The sequence below is a fragment of the Nuphar pumila genome, chromosome 3 (genome assembly GCF_984573655.1).
Source record: "Nuphar pumila chromosome 3, dmNupPumi1.hap1.1, whole genome shotgun sequence".
Classification (NCBI taxonomy): domain Eukaryota; kingdom Viridiplantae; phylum Streptophyta; class Magnoliopsida; order Nymphaeales; family Nymphaeaceae; genus Nuphar; species Nuphar pumila.
Window position 1 is genome coordinate 19150632 of NC_143251.1, and position 26865 is coordinate 19177496.

Below are 26865 nucleotides of genomic sequence, written 5' to 3' on the forward strand. Positions count from 1 at the left end.
TTCCCGCTTCCGCTTCCGCTTCCTAGTCTGGCAACCTTGGTATATACTATAACATTCTATGTCAAAAACGCTAGTTGAAAGACCCCTAAACGGACTACACAGAAGCTAGATAGGATGTAATATATCGCAATTTTTCATCTATTTTTAAATTTATTAAATATAAATTTTATTTAAATAATTATATTTTTGATGTCTGGAATTAATATAATATATATAATATATGTATATTGTAATATATAGTGGCTGACGTTAAAGCGGATCCCGATATGGATCTTGGACCCATTTCCAAGATCCATGATCCATTTATGATGAGATAAATTAGTTTTAAAATTTAAGTATGTTAGTGATAAAAAGAGTAAGAAGATAATATATATATAAGTTTTAGTTTAGAAAGACTTCTATTTCCATAAAGAAATAGAAGACTTTCTATTTCTAAAAAAAAAAAAAACTTGTTTTGAATCATATGATTTTAGGTTTTTAAAAGAGTCCAAAATTCAACGGCCCATAATATGCCCAAATTTCATAACTCAAAAGATCATATTTTTACATAAAAGAATATGATCCAAGGCTTGATCCTTAGCAAACAAACCATGCTGAACACATTTATGTGGTTAGATTGAGTCGATACAACTTGCACCTATGATTTCTAGCTCATTAGTTCTGTACCTTCATTAGTAGCCAATATTAACCCATATATATTATAATGCTCTCAAACATGACATTTCATATGTGAGTTTGTGTGAGTCTTTATGTGCTGATACAAGCAGGAGATAATTTTAGGCTTGTCCGCTAACATCTTTAAGGGAATTTATAAAGGTACTTTAACAGGAAATACTCAGCAAACAACATTTCTATAAGAAATCAGGGTTATTTGATCATGTTGACTTTATATTTTCAAAGAAAAGTATTTAGTTATTTACCAAATTGTCATCCAAACAATATAACTACTATCCAGAAAAGATTCAAGAAAACAGGAGATGATTAGCACACTAAGTGTTTGGACATCAGATACATTTAGAAAATTTGTAACTAACACACAATACACAGATGTGCACAGGCATGCGCATGCATGCACTCACACATACACATACAAATATTGCAAAAAACTTCCAAACTGCTCATCTACTCATTGTGTCAGCTTTTTCTAGTTAGCTTTTTGTAATTAAGGTTAACCACCAAGCTTTTCTTAATCCATCTTGAACACTCATCAAGGCAGAAATTGCCTTTCTACATTGAGTGATGAAATAACTCACTCCATTCCCTGCTGCTAATGACATAACATTATGTTAAGGGTGTTTATCCATTTCATTTTATTAAACCATGATCAACTGAACTCTTACAGGACCAGGCATGTATTTGATGTAAAGGCAGGCAGTTAAATGTAATAACAAAAGGTTGTGCATTTATATGTGAATAAGTAACAAATTTGACCAAATTTGTTCAACCTAAAACTTGGCGCTTAATATTGTTTTCTTGAAGCATTAGCTTGCAAGGCTTTGTTTTTATAAACGTAAATATAAGTCTCTGTAGTTCTGATTTAATTGAAACCACAAGTTAGTTAAATATTGAGTTCTTTAAACTTTAGCTTGCATACAGATAATGTAAAGTAAGCTTCTATTTCTGATTCATGAGTTATACAAGCTGCTGGATATGGAGAAGTACCCAGCTGGACACCCACAACTTGGTGCACGTCAGGGGCTTTATATTTCAAGAAAAAAATTGAAATCAGTGAAGCTTAAATTCCACTGATTGTGTATCATAAGATATATCGTTTTTTGGTGCATATTGTAAGATACACCATGTATCAGTGCGATACACACCCGTATCGAGATACATGCGCATATCGTATGGGAGAACCTAAGGGATACAATAAGTATTGTATGTATCATACCATACTGGCCAATTCATACTCATTCTTAAAGAGCTTGAGGGTGATTTCACAAGAAAAAAGATGATGGTGATAATCATGATTGACAGTATCCAGTTTGTTTTTGTTTGAATATTGAAAAAGAAAATGGTTATGTAAAATTTTTAAGTATTGAAAAACACTTTGCAAATTTGTTTTAGTTTATGTAAACACACCCTCCTATGAATATTGTGATTTGCTAGCTTTGTTTAGTAATTTAATACAAGGTTGTAAATATTGTACCCTATCGGACAATATGTATCGTTACTATGAAGAAAATCAATACGATACGCACTCGTATCGTGATACAAGTGTTATCGTATTTCTGTCGTATGAATAGTACGATGCATGCCTATATCGTACAATACGGCGCACTTAAAAAAGGGCTGAATCATAATTTTGGAGTTTTGGGCTTTAAAGACCTCTTGAGGATCGACTCCCGCATTTAAGTAGAAGTCATTAGATAGATATCCACACACCCTAGGACTCATGAGAATGATTTGAGGGCCGATCCGTGCGCAAGAGAGAGGTCTTTTGCGCTTTATTCAAGAGTGCATTTCCACCATTTTTCCACGAAGTGAGTTAAGATAAAAAAAAACCCTAATTCTTTGCTTCTTATTGAGCTTTTTTTTAGTAAGATGGCATCAAATGATCAAGCATGGCAATGGGGCACTCGAATAATTAGTGAAAACCGCTTGAAAATCGAGTGCAACTATTGTCATGTTTTTTCGGGTGGTAACTCTCGGTTAAAACATCGTTTAGTCGGATCACATTTTGTAACGGCCCAAAAATCCTGGACTTGAAACCTTTTATGAAAAAGGTTGAAAGTTTTGAAATCGCTCATTTATCAGAGTTTGAAACAGAAGTTCAGCGGAAAATCATGTTTGAAATAGCAAGTCTCTGGACCTTTGGTGCATTCCAGCGCAAACTTCCCTTTACAAACCGATTTGCAACTCAAATAGATTTGTTGAAATAAAAAGAAACGGAGTTTTGGTAACACAGTTTTAATAATTTAGAGTTTAATCAAAAGAGAAGCTTTCAAAGAAACTTTATACTATATTTACCAAAATATCCTCAGGAGCAAAACGTCAGGGAAAGAGTCTCATCTTTATCTCATCATGTCATCGTGCCATCGCAAGTTGCATCACCACATGCCCATGAAATGGGTCATTTTCGCAAAAAACTAGTAGGGGTGCAAAAAACAAGAGGGGACAAAGACTGTAATAAGCAAGATAATTACTAAATTAAACAGAAGAAACAAAACAGAGCTAATCATACATGTTGTCGAGTATGGCAAGCAAAACTCAAGTAAGGCAAATAGCTAAATATGAGAGGAGTAAGGACCGAAGTGCTAAACAAGTCAAATAGCCAATATAGCAGTTTAACTAACTCTACAGGTAGAGAGTAACTAACTCCACCAAGCAGTCAAGCATAGTAAGCAGGGTAATTGAATAAGCATTTATAACATAGCTCATAATGCATCAATTACCACTGAATTTTTCAGTTCACCAACAAGTAACTACATTGATCATAAGGTGCAAGTTATTGCACAACAAGCAGTTTATAAGCTACACGCGATAAGCAATCACACGACAACAGTTATATATTAACCACAAAGTGTAGGCAACTTGTAAGAAAGCAGTTACACGGGTCCTAGTTGCAAACAGTTTGTAGGTTATGAGCTGTAAGCAGTTACTTACGTCGTAAGAGACGCAAGCCAGCAAGTGCTACATTACAACAAGCACGAATAGTTCAACCAAGTACTAAATCAAAGTCGCATGCATCATATTGCATCTAGCATAATGCTATTATCATAAGCATTTAACTAGTACGAGCAGCTAGTTATTACTAGCAAGGAACTGTGTAAGCAGTTCAACCAACTAGAGCAGCGCCACAACAGTCGTGCATAGTTCAACGAGCAATACGCTGCACTACAGATCAAACAAGCAATTCACAACACAACACGCACATCTCATAATAATGTGAGTAGGTTACATTTTGTTCTAATTATTAGTTGGTTGTTGTAGGTACGCACAAGGCACGAAACGTAGAAACAGCCGAGATCGATTTGGGGGTTTATTATGCTATGTATTTTATGATACCCCGAATGACTGACTGAGTCCGCTCCTAAGGGGACGGCCAGTGACCACGAGGGTAAATCCCCAAATGCATAAGTGGCCCGTGGATGCATCCAAACTTCTGCAGAAGTGGCCTGAAAGTTATCTTTGTAGCATTTCTTCTAACTCTCATGACTGGGGAAGCTGAGTCTTTTGCCTGAAATAGTCATTAATGGTTTGTCCATCAAAGTTTTGTACAATCTTGTCCTCTCTCTTGACGGGAGTCAGCAGTTCGAATGGGCACGACGCGGGTTTTTTAACCGTCGTCCCATTCTACATACTCGAGTCTATTATACCCACTAGAGCACCTTGCCAGTGAAGGCGAAACCACCACCATTAGGTGATTAAATGCGTCAGTGCACGTTCGAGGCAACTACACACCTCTCATCCTACTCACCGCAGTACGCAACGTACCTGTTCAAAAGTACAACCACGACGAGAGGGGTTAACTTACAGTGAGGGTGAAAATATCACTGTTTTATGGTCCCAAACAAGTGTCATTGTACGTTCGAGGTAGACATACCTCTCATCCTACTCATCGTAGTACGCAATGTACCTGTTCAAAAGTACAACCACGATGAGAGGGGTTCGGATTTCTCACAGGAAATGCCCAACACATCTGTTTTACAGAAGTCCACAGTGTAATCATTCGAGTTCCAACTTGTCCTGCTTTAATCCTTTAGACCGTCACGAGCCTCTTGCCTATTAGGTGAACGTCGATATTACATGATTACCATGAAGTGCCAAAATACGTTTTGAGGTTACCACAGACCTCTCATCCTGCTCCTCGTAGTCCAAGCATATCATACATGACTAAGAGTACGACTACGAGGAGAGGGGCATGGATTTCTCATAAGAAATCCATCAGCAATGATCTCGCGAAGGAAGGAAAAGTAACAACTATCTTAGTTTGGCCAGGAAACCCAATAACTAGGTCTCGCATCAGAGGTGATGTGGCAACGGTCTAGAGATGGCGAGGTTCCTCTGTAGAACCTTCACCCATCCCATGCAAATGCCCTTAAACAGGGTTATACGAGTTATATCGAATACATGAACTGAAGTTGTAAAACACTTTTCCCAAATACATCGATTTGGAAGATCCAGTCGCTATCTCGCAAAAGGCTTTCAAAATCTACTTTACAAAACTACACGTTTTGAAAATAGGTTTGTGCCTAAAAGTCATCTTCTTTGAAGAACCAAGTGCATAAGTGTGCATTGTGTCTTTTAAGACAAATGAACAAGTTGAAATACGCTCGAAGATGCACTCAGTGAGTGCAAGCTAACAAAGAGCCAGTTTGTGCACGTTACAGTGCGACGGTAAAGTATGATCGATCCTCAGAGTGCAAAACTATGTGTCGAGCGCGAAACCTCGCAAGAAAATGCACAAGGTACGAAATCATACATCGGCTAAACCGCCATATAAGCAAGCAAATAGATACATAAGGTTGTGCACAAGGTACGAAACCGCACCTCAGCTAATCAACCAAGCAAGTACGTGAATACTCGCGGCAATGCACGAGGTACAAAATCGTACCTCGGCCAAACAAACATGCAAGCAAATGAATACCCAAGGCAGTGCACAAGGTACGAAACCATACCTTGGCTAACTAGACATGCAAGCAAGTAATACGCAAAGTAAAAGAGCATCACATAACTTAAAAACCGAAGAGGACAAAAAGGAGAGCCTTGCGCATAAAGCGCGGGGCAACAGAAAAAAAAGTGCAGAAATTAAAAGAGACAAAACGTAAAAGTTGTGGCGCATAAAGCGTAGGGCAACAAAAAAGAAAGTACAGAAAGTAAATGTGAAACAGAAGCCTGGGCACATAAAGCGTGGCGGTAAAGTAAAGACAAAAAAGTAAAAAGCCATGGCGCATAAAGTGTGGGGTAACAAAAAGGAAAGTACTGAAAAGTAAAGAGGACAAGGATCGTAAAATTGCGTCCTTGAGTTAAAAGACATCAAATGAAAATACAGGAATTAAAAGTCTGGGCACATAAAGCGCGGCGGCAACAGGAAAATAAAGTGCAGAAAGTAAAAAGGACAAGGATCGCGAACCGCGTCCTTGAATTAAAAGACATGCGTATATACATCGTCCTTTTCCGTTTTTAATTATCTTTTCTTATTTTAGCATTTATGTGTTCATTGTCCTTTGACGCAACATTCCCCTACCTTGAGGGGTTGCGGATCTACATACGCTGGCGAGCATAAGAAAGCACGGGCTCAAGACACAGGAAAGGCGAGCTGGCTTCGCTGTGCAACCTGCGAGTCGTAAAAGCGTTAGTATAAAAGTAAGCTTGAAAAAGGAAGGGGACCGGTAAAACCCGTAGTGGGTTTGTCCCGGGCCCCAGATCAGTTACTGTGAAGGCCGGCAGAGGCTCTACTCCCTGCCTATAGGCTGCAGAGAAAGGGTCCCTGCATCGAGCAGACAAGGAACAGAGGCCCAGCCAGACAGGAAACGGCAGAGGCATGAAATGACGGAGGCAGGGAGCCCAGCTCCCTGCCTGTTCGAACAGCAACAGGGGCCACCAAACAAACTATAACTTATTTAATGAGCCCCTCACATATACATCGTCTAGATTAGTCCATACCAGTGTTATTAAAAACGTGCCTTGAGGTGCAAAAGGCACGCCTCGCCTTGAGGCGCGGCCCTCTGTGCCTCAAGGCGCAAGCCTGAGGAGCAAAAAAAAATATTTTTTTACAACAAGACTTCTGAGACAATCAAAAATATTTTTGTAGGTTAATCTCATATATTTTCCAGTTATTTCAGTTATGTAATTAGTTTCTTAGTATATTACTATATTTTAACTTTTGTTGGTTAATCTCGTATATTTTTCAGTTATTTCAGTCATGTAATTAGTTTCTTAATATATTTTAACTTTTGTTGGTTAATCTCATATATTTTCCAGTTATGTAATCAGTTTTTTAGTTACTTTTATATGTTAATCTCATATTTTTTAAAATAATCTCATATGTTTTTCAGTTATTTCAGTTATGTAATCAGTTTCTTAGTATATTTTAACTTTTGTTGGTTAATCTCATACATTTTCCAGTTATGTAAATGGTTTCTTAGTATATTTTTTCTTTTATTGGTTAGTCTCTTATATTTTCCAGTTATGTAATCATTTTTTTAGTTACTTTTATATGTTAATCTCATATTTTTTAGAATAATCTCATATATTTTAACTTTTGTAGGTTAATCTCATATATTTTTCAGTTATTTCAGTTATGTAATAAGTTTCTTAGTATATTTTAATTTTTTTTTGTTAATCTCATATATTTTCCAGTTATATAATCAGTTTTTACTTTTTAGTTACTTTTTAGTTACTTTTATATGTTAATCTCATATTTTTTAGTACTTATTTGAGATTTTCTATTTCTTATTGGTTGTTATTTCATCAATAAAGCATTTCATTATTTATTTGTATTTTTACATATTTTTTTATAATTTTTTTAAAGTTTTCAAAAAAAAAATTGAGGCTTACGCTTTGCGCCTCAAGGCTTACGCCTCGCCTCGGTTTTTGTGTAGTGCCTCACTACGCCTCAACGCTTTTCACAACACTGGTCCATACTATCACATGCAAGGCTTGATCCAAAACAAGAGGGGTCTAATAATACCAGCAGTGCTACCAAACTCGGCAAGCGACGATAGAGGCAGGGAGCCTTACTCCCTGCATGCCCGATGAACAGAGAGGGGTAGGGGGCTCGGTCCCCTGCCAGCCCTGCGGAAGAGTGCAGAGGCAGGGGTTCTGCCACCTGCTTACTGGAAAGGAGCAGAGACGGGGGTCAGGCCCTTGTCTACCCGACAAAAACAGAGAGAGAGGAGAGGGGTACAGGGAGGTCAAAGTCAGCAGGGCTTGACCCCCGCTGGCTCAGCAGAAAGTGCGACAAGGTTGAGCCCCATGATCGAGGAGGTGGCAGGGGCTTAGTCCCCGCCAACCTACCTAGACAAATAGGGAGGTGACGAGGCTCGGCCCGGCCCTGTCGACTCACCCGAAAAGCCCAAGGTGGTGGCAGGGGCTTGGCCCCTAACGACTGACCGGAACGCAAGGAGACGGCAGGGGCTGGCCCCTGCCGACCCATTCGAACACAGGGAGGTGGCAGGGGCTCGACCCATGACAACCTACCGAGAACAAGAAAAGGGGAGGTGGCAGGGGCTCGGCCCCTGCCGACCTGCCTGAACAAGAGGCAGGCAGGGGGGCCTTGCCACCCTATCGACCGAGGCACGAGCGGCCCCTCCCCTGGGAGCCCTCTGCCCGACAGAAGAGGCGACACAGGCGGCAGGGGCTTGGCCCCTGCTGGTCTACTGGAGCTAGCAGGTGGTAGGGCCTCGCCCATGTCGTCCCTCCAAAGAGAAAACACGGGTGGCAGGGGCTAGGCCCCTGCCAACCTGCCGAAAGCAAGCAGACGGCAGGGCTCCGTCCCTGCCGTCAAGTCGAAAGACCCCACAGGTGGCAGGGGTTTGGCCCCTGCCAGCATGCCGACCTGACGCAAGCTGCAACCTTGTCGCCTGTCGCAAAAAGGACGAAGAAGATGAAGACAGACGAAGAGGAAGAAGAAGACAACGAGGAGAGGTGCTCGACACCTCCCTCCTGGTAGACCCAGAGCCACCCACGATGGTGGCTCTGGTCCACCGCCAACAAACGAAAAAAAGAGGGGGTTTACCTGGGAAGACCGCGGCGACGGGGGAGTCCGAGGACGGCGATGTCGATGGCAATGGTGACGGTGTCGGGACCTCCTTCGATGGGCGAAAAGGGACGGAAGGAGAGGAGGTGACCAACGAGGTCGGGAACGGAGGGTGTCGACCGAGAAGGCATCGGTGAAGCCCTCGGAGCGAGGGCGGCAATGGTCAACGACGAGAGGTGAGAAAGAGGGAGATGGTGACGGGGGTTACCAGAGCTCCGACGAGGGATGCTACGGTGAAGGTCGCTGACACGGTCGCCGACGGCTTCGATCGCCGGTTGCCGCAAAGAAAGGGGAGAAGACGGGAGTGTGAGAGGCGAATGGGAGGAGAGAGAGAGAGTGGCGAGCAGTTTTTGCCCCTCGCCTGCCTGAGTCTGCGTCTTTTAAAGATGCAGGCTCTCGAACATTCGAGAGCCCGGGTCCGGGTCAAGCTCGAGTCTGGTTCGGACTCGGATTCCGATCCGACACGGCGGACCAACCTCGACATGTGTCTGACACGTGTCTGCAGGTGTCTGACACATGTCCGACACGATTTTTTTTAACGGGCTTTACACATTTAAATGTTGTGGCCTGTATGTCAAGGAATTTGCCGAATGTCGTAAAATGACAATGTCAGTAATTACTTACTAGTTTGAGAGAAAAAAAAATATATGAGGCAAAAACAGGGTATGTGCAACCTTGGGAGGATGAACATGAGCTCCGTACTTCTAATCCTACAATCCTCGCATAGCATCAAAAGTAGAAAGTTCTATAGCAAAGGAGAAAGGTGTGGTTGGTGCTAGTAGTAGCAATGTCGCGGGTATAAAAAGAAGAGCAGGAGGGAGTTTTTTGAGAAAGTAGAGCTATAGGCTATATTAGAAGCTTTTTCCTTCCTAAGACTGCCCCTGTGGCACAACACGGTATTCGTACTGCTATGACTCTACAACATTTAGTTGAGCAAGTAAATGTCACGAGTGGAAGATGATTTTATGATGCTTGCATTTCTTTCAATGCAGCAAATTCTTTCCATTTTCAGGTCATGGCAAATGTCATAACCAGTATCAGGCGTAGATATAAAAGCACTTCATATCATGCTTTGAGAGAACAAATTTTAGATACTAATGTGAATGAGGTAAAGGCATATTATGATGAGATGAGGCAGTCATGGAGAGAAATTGGGTGTAACATCATGGCAGATGGGTGAACAAACAGAAAGTCAAGGATCTTGATAATTTTCTTGTCTATTGCCCCAAAGGAATTGTGTTTTTGAAGCCAATTGATCTGTCTAATACGCCCAAGAAATCAGATATATTTGATCAAGTTGTGGAAGAGGTTCAACCTCCAAATTTTGTTCAAGTTCATTACTAATAATGCAGCAAATTACAGAGCAGCAGGCAAAGAATTGGCAGAAAATTATGGGTCATTCTTTTGGATGAGATAAAGTAGGCAAAGAATAAAGCATCAAACTCCGTGTGTTGGCCATTGCATAAACCTCATGCTTGAGGACATCGGCAACATAGATGAGATAAAGCATACAATTGAATGTTATCAAGTTACTAAATTTATTTACAATCATGCATGGATTTTGAATTTGATGAGAAAGTACACTAGTGATGTTGAGTTGATTCGTAATGCAATTACTAGATTTACTACGAATTTTTTTACATTGCAAAGTCTAGTAAAAAGTAGAATTGCACTAAAAAAATGTTTTAATCAAATGAGTGGAATGAATATCCCCGTGCACAAAAAAAAGCCAAGAGAAATTATAGATATTGTATTCAAAAGTGAATTCTCGGATTCGTGAGCAAGTTTTTTAGAATAATTATACATTTGGTGAAGGTGCTTCGATTGGTTGACAATGAATACAAACCAGCTATGAGTTATCTTTATGAGGCCATGGATAAGGCAAAAGAGGTTATTAGAGATAATTTGAATGGGAACAAAAAATTTTACATCCCTATATGAAACATAATTGATCATAGGTGGACTGGGCAACTTCATTAACCTCTTCATATTGCAGAATATTATTTAAATTATGTATTTAGATACTCCAATACATTTAAAATGGACAGGGAAGTCAACAAGAGACTCTTGGATTGCATTGAAAAGTTCAACCCCGATTATGGCATTCAAGATCAAATTCATAAGGAAATGGAGATTTATTATATTGCATTGTATAATATGGGGAGACCTGCAGCAGTGCAAAACTGTTCCACAATGCGTCGAGAAAATTTATTTTGTCTATTTCAATTTTAATTTCATATTGTTATTATGATGTTTTGTATGATTGTATATGTTATTGTCCTATTGATTTCGCATTTTCTTATTTTTTTTTCGACATGTGGACCAGGTTTGGAAGTGATGTTCCAAATTTGAGAGCTTTTGTCATTCGCATTTAGTCAAACATGTAATGCAAGTGGATGAGAGAGAAATTGGAGCATTTTTTAGCAAATACATACAAAACGAAGAAATAGATTGAAGCATAAAAGGCTCAATGACCTTGTCTACGTTCGCTACAACTTGCGGTTGAGGCAAAGGTATATAAATTTATCAAGTTTATTTGTCATTTTTATGTGTTTTTTTATATCATACAAAACCCTACTAATTTTTTTTTCATGTCATCTTTTTAGGCAAATAGAAAACTTATCATCAAAGAGGCACAAAAAACAATTTGATCTCATTTGTTTGAAAATTTTTGATATATTGGATGCACAGGTTCAAGAAGCATACATTCTGAATAAAGAAGACATTTAATGAAGAAACGTGAAAGGAGCTCAGGCCATAGATGATGAAGAGCCCATGTACGTTGGAGATGATGTGAATGTCGAAGAAGAAAGAGAAGAAGAAGATAATGATTATGATGATTGATTGCATATTTTTTAAAAATTTGGTTATTGTTTCATGTGTTATTTTTAAAAAACTCAATTATGATGTCTTATGCAGCTCATAGATACATTAATGCTTCATATGTGATTTTATGGTTGTATTTTGTGCAATTCATCATTGTTTCATATGTTATGATTTTTTTTGAATTTTTGCTGATTTTTCATTATTTTTTTGAAATTTTAAACAAATTATTAAAAATTTATGATTTTTTACTATACGATACAGCTTATTTTGGACCCGACCGATATAAGTAACGATATGATACTTACAAGCAGTGTTGTGAAAAGCTTTGAAGCGTAGCGAGGCGCTCCACCAAAAATCGAGGCGAGACGTAAGCCTTGAGGCGTAAAGCGTAAACCTCGAGGTGTAAAGCGTAAGCCTCAAAAAAAATTTAACTTTAAAAAAATCATTAAAAAGTATCTAAAAATACAAATAAATAAAGAAATGCTTTATTGATGAAATAACAATCAATAAGAAATAGAAAATCTCAAATAAGTACTAAAAAATATGAGATTAACATACAAAAGTAACTAAAAACTGATTACATAACTGGAAAATATATGAGATTAACGAAAAAAAGTTAAAATATACTAAGAAACTGATTACATAACTGAAATAACTGGAAAATATATGAGATTAACCTACAAAATTTAAAATATATGAGATTATTCTAAAAAATATGAGATTAACATATAAAAGTAACTAAAAAATGATTACATAACTGGAAAATATATGAGATTAACCAACAAAAGATAAAATATACTAAGAAACCGATTACATAACTGGTTAATATATGAGATTAACCAACAAAAGTTAAAATATATGAGATTATTCTAAAAAATATGAGATTAACATATAAAATTAACTAAAAAAACTGATTACATAACTGGAAAATATATGAGATTAACCAACAAAAGATAAAATATACTAAAAAACTGATTACAAAACTGAAATAACTGGAAAATATATGAGATTAACCTACAAAAGTTAAAATATATGAGATTATTCTAAAAAATATGAGATTAACATATAAAGGTAACTAAAAAACTGATTACATAACTGGAAAATATATGAGATTAACCAACAAAAGTTAAAATATATTAAGAAACTAATTACATAACTGAAATAACTGAAAAATATACGAGATTAACCAACAAAAGTTAAAATATAGTAATATAGTACGAAACTGATTATATAACTGAAATAACTGGAAAATATATGAGATTAACCTACAAAAATCTTGTTGATTATGCCTCAGAAATTTTGTTGTAGAAAAAAAAATATATATATATATATATATATATATTTTTTTTTTTTTTTTTGCGCCTTGAGGCACAGAGGGCCGCGCCTCAAGGCGAGGCACACCTTTTGCGCCTCTAGGCGCGTTTTTGATAACACTGCTTACTAGTTAAACCTTTGTTAAATATGCATCTATTTCATAATTTACATTTTTTCTTGTGAGATATACATGTCATTCATAGCTTATTATCTTGATTATTGGGGGTTTGATGTCTTATGCAACTCATAATATGTGACAGCCGCATAATATGCGACATTATGGTTTTATCCAGTGCAATTCATCATTGTTTCCTATGTGATGAATTTTTTATAATTTTTTTGGTTTTTCTTTTTTTTAATTTTTTATTTTTATCAAAAAATGTGATCTTTTATGATATAATATGATACTATCATATTTTGGGCAAGGCTGATACAGGTTAAGATATGCTTTTAACAACCCTGAAGACAATAATCCAGTTCTCCACCTTGATGTAGTAAATTGCCTCTATATAAATCTCCATTAAACAAGAAGGCAAAATACAATGGCCACATGATGATGTTAAAATATATCTATATATATTGTATTAGTTTGCCCGACAAGGGCATTTTAGTCTTTCACATGTAATTATAGTTGTTTATTAGAAACAACTATATTTTTATTTTCTTTTTATATTTTATTTTCATGTCATTGGAGGCCCCACTCTATAGAGTCGTTGGGGCCCCAACGGTCATAAATATGACTGTTGGGAGTCCAATGGCCTCCCTTTATATAAATAGAAGAGGTGTTCCTCCTGTTTCTCTTAATGCTTTTTAAGCATGTTATTAATAAAATCTTATTTTTTACTTGTTGGTGTTGCCCTTTGTAGGTAGGGGTGGCAATCGGGTCGGGTCGGCGGGTCAGAATACCTCAACACGAACACGACCCTTTTATTAAACGGGTCGGATGTGGCAAACACGAACACGACCCATTTATTAAACGGGTAACCCGACACGACACGGTTAACCCGTTTAATAAACGGGTTGGGTCGACACGACAAGATTACACGACACGGCGACCTGTTTATTAAACGGGTTGACCCGATAACATAGACATGATAACCGACCCGAGTAACCCGAGTAACCCGAATAACCTGTCTAGTTGGAGGATGAGGAGATTGGTGACGGTAAGGATCTTCTAATGAATCAGACAATGGAGGTAGACGTAGGAACTGTTGATCATGTTGATAACTCAACAGGAGTCGAATTCGACAGAAAAATCACTTGATCAGAGGAGGGCGACCATGGATGCTGACGGAATAGAGAAGCATATTGGCAGCAGGGTTACCCGCGTTGTCGGAAGTAAGCCACTGCAGGAGGTGGGAAACCCTCATCGTCTTTGTCATTTCTTTGTCGAGAAGGAGACGTGAGAGGAAACGAATGAGAAGGACATCCTCGCCATCGTCGCTCCTCTGAGCTGGAGAGGGTTCGGTCCATCTCGTTCACCGAAGATCACCCGCAGCTCCGACTGCTCTTCTCCCTCTCTCTGATTTTCTCAGAGAAATAAAAAGGGGAACCCGATTAGGGTTTCCTTTTCATTTTTACTTGTAAGCATTTATTTAAAAGAAATAATTTTAGTTTTGGTGCTGAAATTTTTTGAAAATTCTAGATCAAGTCTCATATATTATTAATAGATTGTCCCGAATAACACAATTAGAAACACAAAAAGGGTTGCGGGTTGATGGGTTCGTGTAAACGGGTTGACCCACCTGCCTAACCCGTTTATTAGACGGGTCAAACGGGTTGGCGGGTTGGCATACCCCTAACACGAACACGACCCGTTTAATAAACGGGTTAGGTGGGTCGACCCGTTTATGACACGAACCCGTTTAAGCCAAACCCTAACCCAGCTAAGAAGCGAGTCGGGGCAGATTTTGCCACCCCTATTTGTAGGCACTTTGTATTGTCCCATAGTGGTCTTTTGCTTATGCACTTTCGTACTTGTATTGTGCCTTTTGTAATTGTCCAATCTTGGACTTGTTTATGCTTTTGCACTTTGTTCTTGTAATTCCGCATACTGCATTATACGGTATCAGAGTCATAGTGCTCTTGGTCTCGTGAAGAGTGACCATCGAATGATCGTGATTCAGAGATCGCGGTGTTTCTGGTAACTCAAGTAGAGGGGTTCTTTTGTATTCTTCCATAATCCCTCTTCTAATAAGCCAAAATGGAGAATGAGCAAAAGATTGATCTCTCTTTCAAGTTGAATGGTACCAATTACATGATGTGGACATCCACCATGAAAAACAACCTCAAAGGCAAGAAGCTTTGGGAATATGTGATGGGCTCTATTCCAGAACCTCAACTCAAACTCACCAAGTTCGAAGGAGGTCAAGAAAAAACTTTAAAAAGAAATGGTCACATAAAAGCCATTAAAGACCATCAATCCAAGATAGAAGATTGGAAAAATAAACATGCAGAAATTCTTGCATAGTTTATGAACAATGTTGAGCTCAAAATATGTGCCAACATCTCTAAGTTCTGCAAGGCAAATAAAGCATGGTTTTTTATGAAACGTATGTATACACAAAAAGATCTTGCAAGGCAATTCTTTCTTCAATAAAAAATGTGTACCATCAAACAAGGGGACATGAGTGTCCGTGATTATTTCAGTACTCTTAGTCCTTTATGGGATAAATTATCTCTTCTTGAACCCGTGGGTCGGTAGTGAAGATGTTGAACTAAGAATAGAGCAAATGGCAAAAGAACACTTTTTTCAATTCTTACATGGGCCTAAATCTTCTCTTATTCATAGATCTAAGCTTCTTCCCTTGGATGACGTTGTTGCCGAAATATGCCAAGAAAATACTCGTCTTGGTATGATAAAAAAAGGAGATGAAGCGTTAGTTGTGTCCAAACCCGGCAATCATGTAAAAACTTACAAGCCTCCACACTTTGGGAGGCAAAATATCTATAATGGTGGGTATAAGAAGGTTATTTGTTATCATTGTCATAAACCGGGTCATATACGGCTCAATTGTGCCAAGTTATATGGCACCCCCAAGAACAAAGTGGTTTCCATTGAAGAAACCACCCTAAGGAAGGAAGAACCAATCACAGGAAAATATTTATTTTCACTTGCTCAATTATCGAAGGCACTTTAAATGTCACTCAAATCTCCATCTACATCAGGTGTCGCGATAGCTTCATCTTCTCCTTCAGGTATATCCTCTTGGATCCTTGATTCAAGAGCCTCCTTTCATATGACACCTCATGAGAATCGCCAATCCGATTTATGCACTAACTCAAAAAAATTCTATGTTTCAACCGTCGATGGAACATCTTGGCAAATTAAAAGTATTAGAACCTTAAATTTCTCTCAATGTTTTTTTGTGCCAAAAGTTAAGGTTGCTCAACTAAATTTAACCCTTCTTTTTGTTTCACAAATTTTTCACAAATTTTCGATCATGGATGTGAAATATCCTTCTCATCTAAGGGTTGCTCCATGCATGATCTCCAGTCCGGGAAGCAAATTGAGCAAGGCTATAGGAGGGGAGATTTCTACTTCATGAATTATCTAAATCTTCCTTGAAATTCTTTTTGTAATTATGTCCAAGATAAAGATATTGAAACTTGGCATAAAAGATTTGGACACCCTAGCTACTCAAAATGTATCTTCTTTCTTTTGGGAAAACATTTTGTAATGAAAAAAACTTTAGTTTGCAAAGATTGTATCTTTGGAAAGATGAAATCCATTATTTTTCTTAATAAAACTTTTGTCTCTAAGAGACGTTTTGAATTAGTGTATTCGAATGTTTGGGTACCTTCTCCTGTCATATTAAAAGGAGGATATTTATATTATGTTACCTTTATCTAAGATTTCACTAGATATGTATGAATCTACTTCCTTAATTTAAAATCCGATATGTTCTCTTTCTTTAAGAAATTTCATATAATTATCAAAAATCAATTTCAAAGCAACATTTATATTCATAGATCTGATTCAGGTGGTGAATACTTATCCAATGAGTTTCAAAATTATCTAGAACAAAACAAAATTTGTCATCAAAAGTCATGTTCTAGAACTCCGCAACAAAATAGATTAGCCGAAAGAAAACAGACAAATTATAAAACCCACTAAGACACTACATATTTCTAAAGATATTCCAAAAAGTTTTTGGGTCAATGCTGCTCTAACATCAATATATTTGATAAATAGAATGGCTCCATCATCCTTACAAAATGCATCTCCTTATAACAAATTATTTGAAAGAACACCCGATTTCCAATGGTTGTAATTTTTTTTAAAGTGTTTCGTACTCTTACATAAAAGAGATAAATTGTCTCCAAAAGCCATTGAATGTGTATTCATGGGCTATGGAGAAAACAAAAAAGGATATAGATGTTTTGACTCTAAGAGTAACAAATTATATGTTTCTAAAGATGTAACATTTTTGGAAAATGAAATGCATTCAATTGATGAGAACGTGGAATCATTTATAAGAAATAATCATACTGTTGATAAATCCATACAAATATATACCCGGCGTGAGCAAAGGTGTCCAACAGAGGATTAGTGATATTAGAAATATTTTATAAGAAACTTTTGATATGTCTGATTTAGGTTTTTTAAGATATTTCTTAGGTATTGAAGTTGCATACTCTCCCAGAGGGTACATTCTCTCTCAAATGAAGCTTGTTATTTATATTTGTACCGAGTCTGGCATTACAGATGATAAGAAGATAGAAACCCTAAAAGTGATTAATGTTAAATTGAAACTGGAAGATGTGACTCTGGTTGAAGATCCTACACCTTACCGCCAACTAGTTGGGTCACTCACTTACTTATCCATCACTCGGTCAGACATAGCTCATGCAATTCACTCTGTCAGCCAGTTTCAGCATGCTCCCACCATTGTGCACGAGTGTTGTCTTGAGAATTGTTAGATACATCAAGACAAATATAACAAAAGGAGTTTTTCTATCATCATCTTTTTCATTAGATTTACATGCTTATACTGATGATGATTGGGGTGAAAATCCTAATGATAGAGTCTTAAATACCGGTTTTTGTGTATTTTCAGGTGACTTTATGATTTCATGGAGATGCAAGAAGCAACAAAAAGTATAATTATCCTCAACTAAAGCTGAATATTGGGAAATGGCTACAACAACAATGAAGCTTGTGTGGCTTAAAAGTCTTTTCTACGAGAATAATCATCTCAACCATTTTAAAGATGTGTTGCGACAATACGAATGCAATCTACATTGCGAGCAAACACACCTTCCATGAGTGAACCAAACATATTGAAATGGATTGTCACTATGTACATGATGAATATCTAAAAAGAACTATTATGTTGTCATATGTCACATTAGAGTACTAGTTGGTGGATTTCTTCACCAAAGCTCTTCTTACTCCTCAATTTATTTTTCTCCTTAGCAAACTTTTGGTCATTTCCCCATAAGTTTGAGGGGGGATGTTTATGTATATATATATAGTATTAGTTTGCCCACCATGGACATTTTAGTCTTTTCACATGTAATTATAGTTGTTTATTAGAAACAATTATTTTTTTATTTTTTTATTTTCCTTTTTTTCCTGTTCTTTTTTTATTTTATTTCCATGCCATTGGGGGGGGCACTCAATAGAGTCGTTGGGAGCTCCCCAACGTCTCTATGAAGGGAGCTCCCAATGGACTCCCTTTTACTTGTCGTATATAAACAGGGGAGGTGTTCCCCCTATTTCTATTAATGTTTTTTAAGCATGTTATTAATAAAATCCTATTCTTTTACTTGTTGGTGTTTCCCTTTGTAGGCACTTTGTATTGTCCCACAGTGGACTTTTGTTTTTGCACTTTTGTGCTTATATTGTGCCTTTTGTAATTGTCCACTCTTGGACTTGTTTGTGCTTTTGCGCTTTGTTCTTGTAATTCCGCATACTTCATGACAGATGATCAATGAATCAAAAAGGTTATGCTTGAATCTACTGTCAGACTGTCTTTTCCATATGCTACATCGGAACTTCTAAGAACTGGGTAATCTTCCATCCAGAACTTTTCTCCTCTAAGCAGCTTGAAGACAATTTAGACAGATTTCTACAAATAGATTGTTATTCCTTTCAGTGCCATGGAATGTTGCCAAAACAATTGACTCTTGTCAGACCATGTCACTAAGCCAAAAGGTGAATAGCGAAGGAAATGTATCAAATTAACAATATTTGAGATCAGTAAAAATTTTATAAGAAAATAGAATGGACAAAATCATGTTAAACAAAGAAATGCAACTAATACTACTATTTTAATTCAAGAATTGAAATGGCTGAGCATCTTCACTAATATGCCAGTTTGAGAGAAATGAACCTTGAAATAATGAATTGCACCACGTAGGACGCCACCATGAGCAGGATCATGAAAGTGTCCAATGTTTACAAGCCATACAAGCACGCAGATTCCTGCAATTATCTAAGAGTTGAAAGAAACTATCAAATGAGCATTCATGAGTGTATCAGACAATAAATCTTATACTACCAATATAAGATCAAGGTTAAAGTTTGGCATCCAATACAATTATGTAACTTTAACATATATATACATACATATTTGTGCATGCATGTATGCAGAGTATATACTTTTAAAAGTTTTTCTCCTAGAAACATACATATGCATGTGTGTAAATACACACATATGTGTGTATGTGTGAAAGTATTTATGTATGTGTACTATATACATATACACACACAAACACACACACATATATATATAGTAATTTATTTATTTATATTTATGTCGATATTTGTGTTTATATACGCAAGGATTATCATGCACCAAGATGAAAGACACATATCCCATTTAACTTGTAATCCAAAATAATGCTAACTAAAAGTTAATAGCTCAGCTTTTCTAGGCATCCAAAAGACTCCTTAACTTGCATTTTGATATAGAAAATAACAGTAAGAGATAAAGAAAGCTCACATCACAGTAAGAGCTTCCTACAATAAAAAACTCATTTAATTGTAACAGTTTTTCATGTTTGAAATATTTATAATTACTATAACAACAACAGCAGCAGCAATAACAACAATAATAATGAGCTGCTTTCTGAAGACTCCAATGCATAACAGATGATTACCTTTGCTAAAAAAGTCCCAAATTCATCAAGCTTTTTCTTCAAAGGGGTCATCTCCTACAAATTCAAGACCAAACAAGCATACCACATTAAATTAATGAAATAAAATATTTCACAAAGACTACCAATTGAATGTAGTATCAATTGACTATCATGTCTACACTATCCACAATTGAGTAAAACGTCCCTAAATTGCAAGCTTCTCGAACTTTATCTACCAGTTGAATGTCTGCACTTGCTAAGGTCAAAGGAAAAAACAAGTATAATTTTGCATCCTCTCCTGTAAGGAAGGATGATATGCAAATATGCATGCTCACCAGTGCATCAGAGCTAATAAAAAACATGATGTGCAAAAGGAGATACAGTCAAACTATCTTAATTATTTGTTGAAGAATGTCAACACAACAAAGAGATACAAAGGGTGAATAACCCAATGTTGCAATATCGGTTTCCGACCTGATCGATTCAGAGAATCGGCTGATTTAGTCTCAAACCGAATCAAGCTGAATTGGTCGTTTTTACTTTTTTAATATAAAAACATTAAAATATAAAACAATATTAAATTATTAAATTATTTTAAAATAATATTCAAATATTTTTAAAATTTTAAAAAAATACAAATTAGCTGAGGGCTGATCGACCTTTCTTGAATCGATTTTGGGTCAATTCGCATCAACACTGACAACCCTGGTCTTACCTCTTCAGATCTTAGCATTGCATCACGAATACTTCCCATTGCAGTGTTGGATCCAACTCCAACAACTATGGCTCTTGCTCTGCCTGCAACCACCACCGTTCCCTGACGTAATCAATTAGCAAAGGAAATTATTATTATCATTGTTACTATTGTTACCACTATTATCAAATAAGGTTGGTGTTATTGTTCTTAACGCTCAGCAACCACATGAAAGAATTTAAAAGAATTTTAACAACTAAAAATTACATTGGATTTACAGATAAACAGCTGAAGAACAATTGCAAGGATCAGCATCCATAATAATAGAACAGAATTTGCCAGAAGTTTGACAGACACAACACGGAATCAAGAATATGGCAATTCATCAGTTTAACATAGCACACAAAACAAACTGTGCACCAATACCAGCAGCTTACAAATGAAAGGAAAATAACGTATTAAAGAAGATTTAAAATGCTTCCGTGGATGTATAAAACTTTGCAGCAAAAACCAGATTTCTATGGTCACGTAGTTGAAGTTATAGTCTTTTGACTCTTTTCAGACCAAAACTTCTTAGGTGTCATATCCAAATGCAGCCAAGCAGCTAGAGAATGCAGCTGTCTGTGGGCTAGGAAGATAAGACAAAAAATGAGATACTGAGACCTTTTAAGACATTTTCGTCTGATATTGACAATGCCATGAGACACACAAACCTCAAAAGCAATACTAGAGAGCAAGTGACAATGACAAAGGTAATCATGAATTTCAACCAAGCTATCTTAGTGTTCTTTCAAGGCAGACTGATGATATCAAATGCTCAACTCCAGCATGGAAAAGAAACATGGATGCAGTAGATATGCACTTGGCTGGCATGCATACATGTTAATTGGCCATCAATGAGAAATGTCCACGTCCAGCACTCTCCAACACCATCAATGAGTCCCTTGGAGACCTCTAGAGACTCTTAGTGCTGCATTCAGAGTATCTAACGAGAAAGGCCAGAATCTACTTAAATGTGGTAGCATTACTGAATTATAATTTACAAAAGCTAATATCAGGCTTGACATAAAAAATTAATTAAAGTTAGTACATATTCAATGAACCAAAGATTGTGCGATGGTTATGAATATGAAGCAAGGTATACAATATACTTGTACCATATGCTCTTTTTACTCAAATACATTGATGCATTTACTGTCATCCAAAGACCATAAAACACAGATTATTGAAATAAGATTTTTCAAGGTTGTTCCTATCTAGATCAAATAAAGGTTGCATCATTGCTTCCCAGTCATTAAAATATAGGGGCTTAAGCAATCGATTTATAATCCAACCAAATGATTAAAATGAAGAATATCTCCCAGCCAACCAACTCAAATAGTAATGTATTACCGAGAAGAGAATATTTGTCTTGTCCTGATAAACAGCATTCGTCATTATAGCGCAATCTAGCTCTTTCACAACAGAGCAACTTTCCCCTACAATTGAGCAATAGTCCCCAATAAGAAAACAATTTGCATGTTTTAACATTTCAATCTGAAGTTTAAGAGAAAATAAAACCAACTGTTGCAAAAAAAACGACTTAAAAAAAACTTCACATGAAGTGTAACATAACATGAGAGAGAGAGAGAGAAGAAACTTACCATGACATCGGACCATAGTACAACCCTCAATACCTGTAGGTCCCATTACCAAGAGCTAAATTTAAACCCTGAAAACTGATTTGCATGGTCTATCCTTATATTTTTTTAAGATTAATGAGATCAAATCAAATAATACTTTTTAAAGGTTAATGAGATCAAATGAAATACATGACCACGTGCTAGTTCTTATTTGTAGTTGTTTCAATGCTATTTGTACTCCTAGCTTTCTCACTCTTTCATGACTGGCTAATTTCTCTAGATTATTCATAATGAAATTATTAGATCAAACTTTCTATGGTTGGATCAATCCACTGTTAAACTATGTATATATAAATAAATATATATATACATATTTCTTTTTTTTATCCCAAAAACCCGATAGGGGTATTTTGGTAAATCCCCATGTAATCTTTTTCTTTTTGGATTTTTCCTTTTGTCTCTTTTTTTACCTTTTCTTTTTCTTTTTTTCTTTTTTTTTTGTTTTACATATTGTAAGACTACAAGGGGCCCCACTCATCTAGTCGTTGGGGCTCCCAACGACTAGATGGGAGCCCCCTTGTGGTCCCTCCTCTTTAGTTTCCTCCTCTATAAATAGAGGAGTCTTTCTCTTGTATTAGCAGGGGGTTTTCACCCTCTTCTTTCTTTCTTTCTTCAATAATATTCAACTTATGACTTTTAGTCATTTTTCCCTTTAGTGGGTTTTGTATATACTTTTAGTGTTTGTGTTCTTGGCTCTTGGCATCACTCTTCAAGAGTGGTTTGCTTTATTGGTCCTTCTGCCCTTTTTCATTACATGGTATCAGAGTCAGGTTGAAGATCGGGCTTCTCTTCTTTTTTGGTGTCTTGGGACGTGTACCTCTCAAGCTTTTGAAGAAAGAAAGACTATTTGGTACCTATGGAGCACGAATCTAAAGTAGAGCTCTCTTTTAAGCCCAATGGATCCAATTACCTTATGTGGGCCTCCGCTATGGAATCTAAAGTAGAGCTCTCTTTTAAGCTCAATGGATCCAATTACCTTATGTGGGCCTCCGCTATGGAAAATCATCTAAGAGGTAAGAAACCTTGGGGTTTTGTTATGGGAACTACTCCCGAACCCTCTCTTGTTCTCACTAAAATTGAAAGTAGGATTGAAAAAGCTTTAGATGGCGATGAGCGCATCAAAGCTATCAATGACCATCAATCCAAAGTTGAGGATTCGGAAAGTAATCTTGCCAAAATCTTGGCATAGTTTATGAACTATGTTGACCTCAAAAATTGTGCCCAACATCGCTAAGTTTAGAAGAGCCAATGAGGCATGGTTTTTTCTTAAGGGTATGTATACCCAAAAGAATCTAGCTAGACAATTTTTTTGTCAAGAAAAAAAATCGTTCTACTAGACAAGCGGATATGAGTGTCCGTGATTACTTTAGTTCTTTAACCCCTCTTTGGGATGAGCTTGTTTTTCTTGATCCTAAATGGGTGGCTCTGGAAGATATTGAATTAAGAAGAGAACAAATTGAAAATGAGCATTTTTTCCAATTTCTCCATGGTCTTCGGCCGAAATTTGAACAAGTTAGGGCATCCCTTCTCCATAGAAGTAAAGCCTTACCCATTGAAGAGGCTCTTGCCAAAGTATGCCAAGAAGAAACTCGTCTTGGCATAAGTATTAAGAGTGATGAAATTTTGGCCGTTACTAAGCCCGGATCAAATGTAAAAGCATATAGACCTCTCCACTTTAACAAAAATAATGGATATAAAAAGATAGTGATTTGTCACTATTGTAATGAACCGGGACATATCGAGCCTGTTTGCCCAAAGCTTAAAAGAAAAGTGTCCGCGGTTGAAGAAAATTCTCCAAGGAAGAAGAAAGTGTCAAAGAAGGAGATATCAAAGAAACTCTTAACCATATCTCCGAAGTTCTCCAACATCTCCTCAAGACTTCTTCATCTTCAACATCAGGAGCCGCCATCGTCTATTCTTCACCACCTCCAGGTATGTGGATACTAGACTCTGGTGCTTCTTTTCATATGACATCTCATAAAAACTCTCTTTCTAAAGTTTTTTCCGAACCCATATCTTCTTATGTTTCAACGGCCGATGAGACATCTTTAAAAATTAAAAGTATTGGAACATTTGATTTTAAAACTTCTCAAAAAAAATTTGTTCCTAAAGTAAGAGTCGTTCCAAAAATTAATCTAAATCTTTTTTTCCGTTTCCCAAATCACCAATCATGGATGCCAAGTATCTTTCTCACCTAAAGATTGCACCGTGCAGGATCTTCAGTCAGGGAAGCTGATTGGGCAAGGCCATAGAAGAGGTGATCTTTATTTTATGGACTTTTTGACTCTTTCATCGAAGTCATTTTGTAATCTTATAAAGGACAAGAGTATTGGAATTTGGCATTAGAGACTTGGTCATCCAAATTTTGTATAGATGTCTCTTTTTTCGTTTTTGAACAATACTTGTAAAGATAAACACAGGACTTGTAAAGATTGCATTTTTGGGAAATCTAAAGTTATTCCATTTCCTCAAAGAAATTATGTCACCACTCGGCCTTTTGAACTTGTTCATTCCGATGTATGGGGACCTTCTCCTATTTTATCCAAAGGAGATTTTTCGTACTATATGGTCTTTATTGATGATTTCACTCGATTTACATGGATTTACTTCTTAAGTCGCAAATCCGAAGTTTTCTCCTTCTTTAAAGAAATTCATGCAATGGTTAAAAATCAATTTTTAGGAAACATATCCATTCTTAGATCTGATTCGGGAGGCGAATATATGTCCAATGAATTTCAAATATATTTGAAAGAAAATGGTATTTGTCATCAACGTTCTTGACCAAACACTACGCAACAAAATGGTCTTGCGAAAAGAAAGCATAGACACATAATAGAAACCACAAGAACTTTATTAATTTCAAAAAACATTCCAAAATCCTTTTGGGCCGAAGCGGTTCTAACCTCAACATATCTTATCAATAGAACCCCTTCATCTTCTTTGAAAAATCTTTCTCCATTTGAAAAACTTTACAATATGTCTCCCGATTATAAAAGACTAAGAATTTTCGGATGTAAATGTTTTGTTCTAACTCACAAAAATGATAAACTTTCTTCAAGGGCAATTGAATGTATTTTCTTAGGATATGGCGAAAAACAAAAAGGCTATCGATGTTTTGACATATTCAAAAACAAACTTTATATCTCAAAAGATGTCACATTCTTAGAAGAAGAAAATGGTTTTTCGCATAAACTAAATGAAAATATTGATTACTCCTTTTTATTTGACTTGTTACATCAAGAAAAGGTTATAGATGATCATGTTGAATCTAGGGAAACTCTCGTAGAGGATCATTTTGAACCTCCAAATGATGGGCAACATGACCAACATGAAAATTTAGAAGAAAATATACCAAGTCAAACACAAATTTACTCTAGAAGGAATGAAAGTAATCCTCCTTGTGCCCTTGAAAAATTCTCTCAAAACAAGTCGATTGAAGAATCCTCTCAAAGAAGATCAAATCGTATTTCAAAAATACCAAATAGATTTGTATCTTATGATTCTTTTTCTCAAAATTTTCGAGCATGTTTGCTAGCCCTCCACTCATTCCATGAACCATCTCATTATAATGATGCTAAACAATATGCTCATTGGAATGAAGCAATGGAACTGGAATTTAATGCACTTAAAAGGGCACAAACTTGGAAAATTATTGATCCACCCAATGGCAAGAAACCCATTGGATGTAGATGGGTTTTCAAAGTAAAAACTAAGAGTGATGGCTCTTTAGAAAGATATAAGGCAAGGTTAGTAGCCAAGGGATATGCCCAAGAATATGTGGTGGATTATGATGAAACTTTTGCTCCAGTTGCTCGAATGACTAGTGTTCGAGCTCTTATTGCAATAGCCTCTATTAAAAAATGGCCAATTTTTCAACTTGATGTTAAAAATGCCCTTTTAAATGAAAATTTGAGTGAAGAAGTTTATATGGAACCACCTTTGAGTATGAATTTAAATGGTCAAATTTTAAAATTAAAAAAGGCTTTATATGGACTTAAGCAAGCTCCTAAAGCTTGGTATGACAAGTTTAGTAATGTATTAATCAATTTGGGATTTACTTCTTGTTATACTGACACTGCTCTTTTTGTTAAGAAAACAGGTGATTTCATTGTTATTCTACTGTTGTATGTTGATGATATGATCATCACTGGGAGTGACAAAAAGGGGGTAAATGATGTTAAGTCCATGTTAAAGAAAACTTTTGATATGTCTGACCTTGGATTTTTTAGATATTTTTTAGGTATTGAAGTGGCTTACTCCTCCCGAGGATACATTCTATCTCAAATGAAATTAGCAACAGACATTTGTACCAAGTCAGGAGTATCTGATGAAAAGAAAGTTGAGACTCCTGAAGTTATCAGTGCAAAACTGAGACTTGAGGATGGTGTTCTACTTGAGGATCCAACCCCCTATCGTCAATTAATTGGATCTCTTACCTATTTATCCATCACTCGTCCAGATATAGCTCATGTGGTTCATGTTGCAAGCCAGTTTCAGCATGCACCTGTTTCAGTTCACATGGCGGCCGTGATGCGAATTGTGCGATACATCAAAAATAC

At 36.7% G+C, this 26865-nt stretch overlaps 1 protein-coding gene across 1 annotated transcript in view; it reads right to left on the reverse strand.

Moving 5' to 3' along the window:
- The window catches only part of ECA3 (endoplasmic reticulum-type calcium-transporting ATPase 3), a 203697-nt gene that overhangs the window by 151566 nt on the left and 25266 nt on the right, over positions 1-26865 (reverse strand). Inside the window, exons 10-13 of the mRNA XM_089998975.1 lie at positions 22017-22102; positions 20646-20747; positions 19952-20005; positions 19183-19284 (exon numbers count right to left, since the gene is read on the reverse strand). Coding sequence (XP_089855101.1) covers positions 19183-19284; positions 19952-20005; positions 20646-20747; positions 22017-22102 — 344 coding nt within the window. The remainder of the gene's footprint in view (positions 1-19182; positions 19285-19951; positions 20006-20645; positions 20748-22016; positions 22103-26865) is intronic.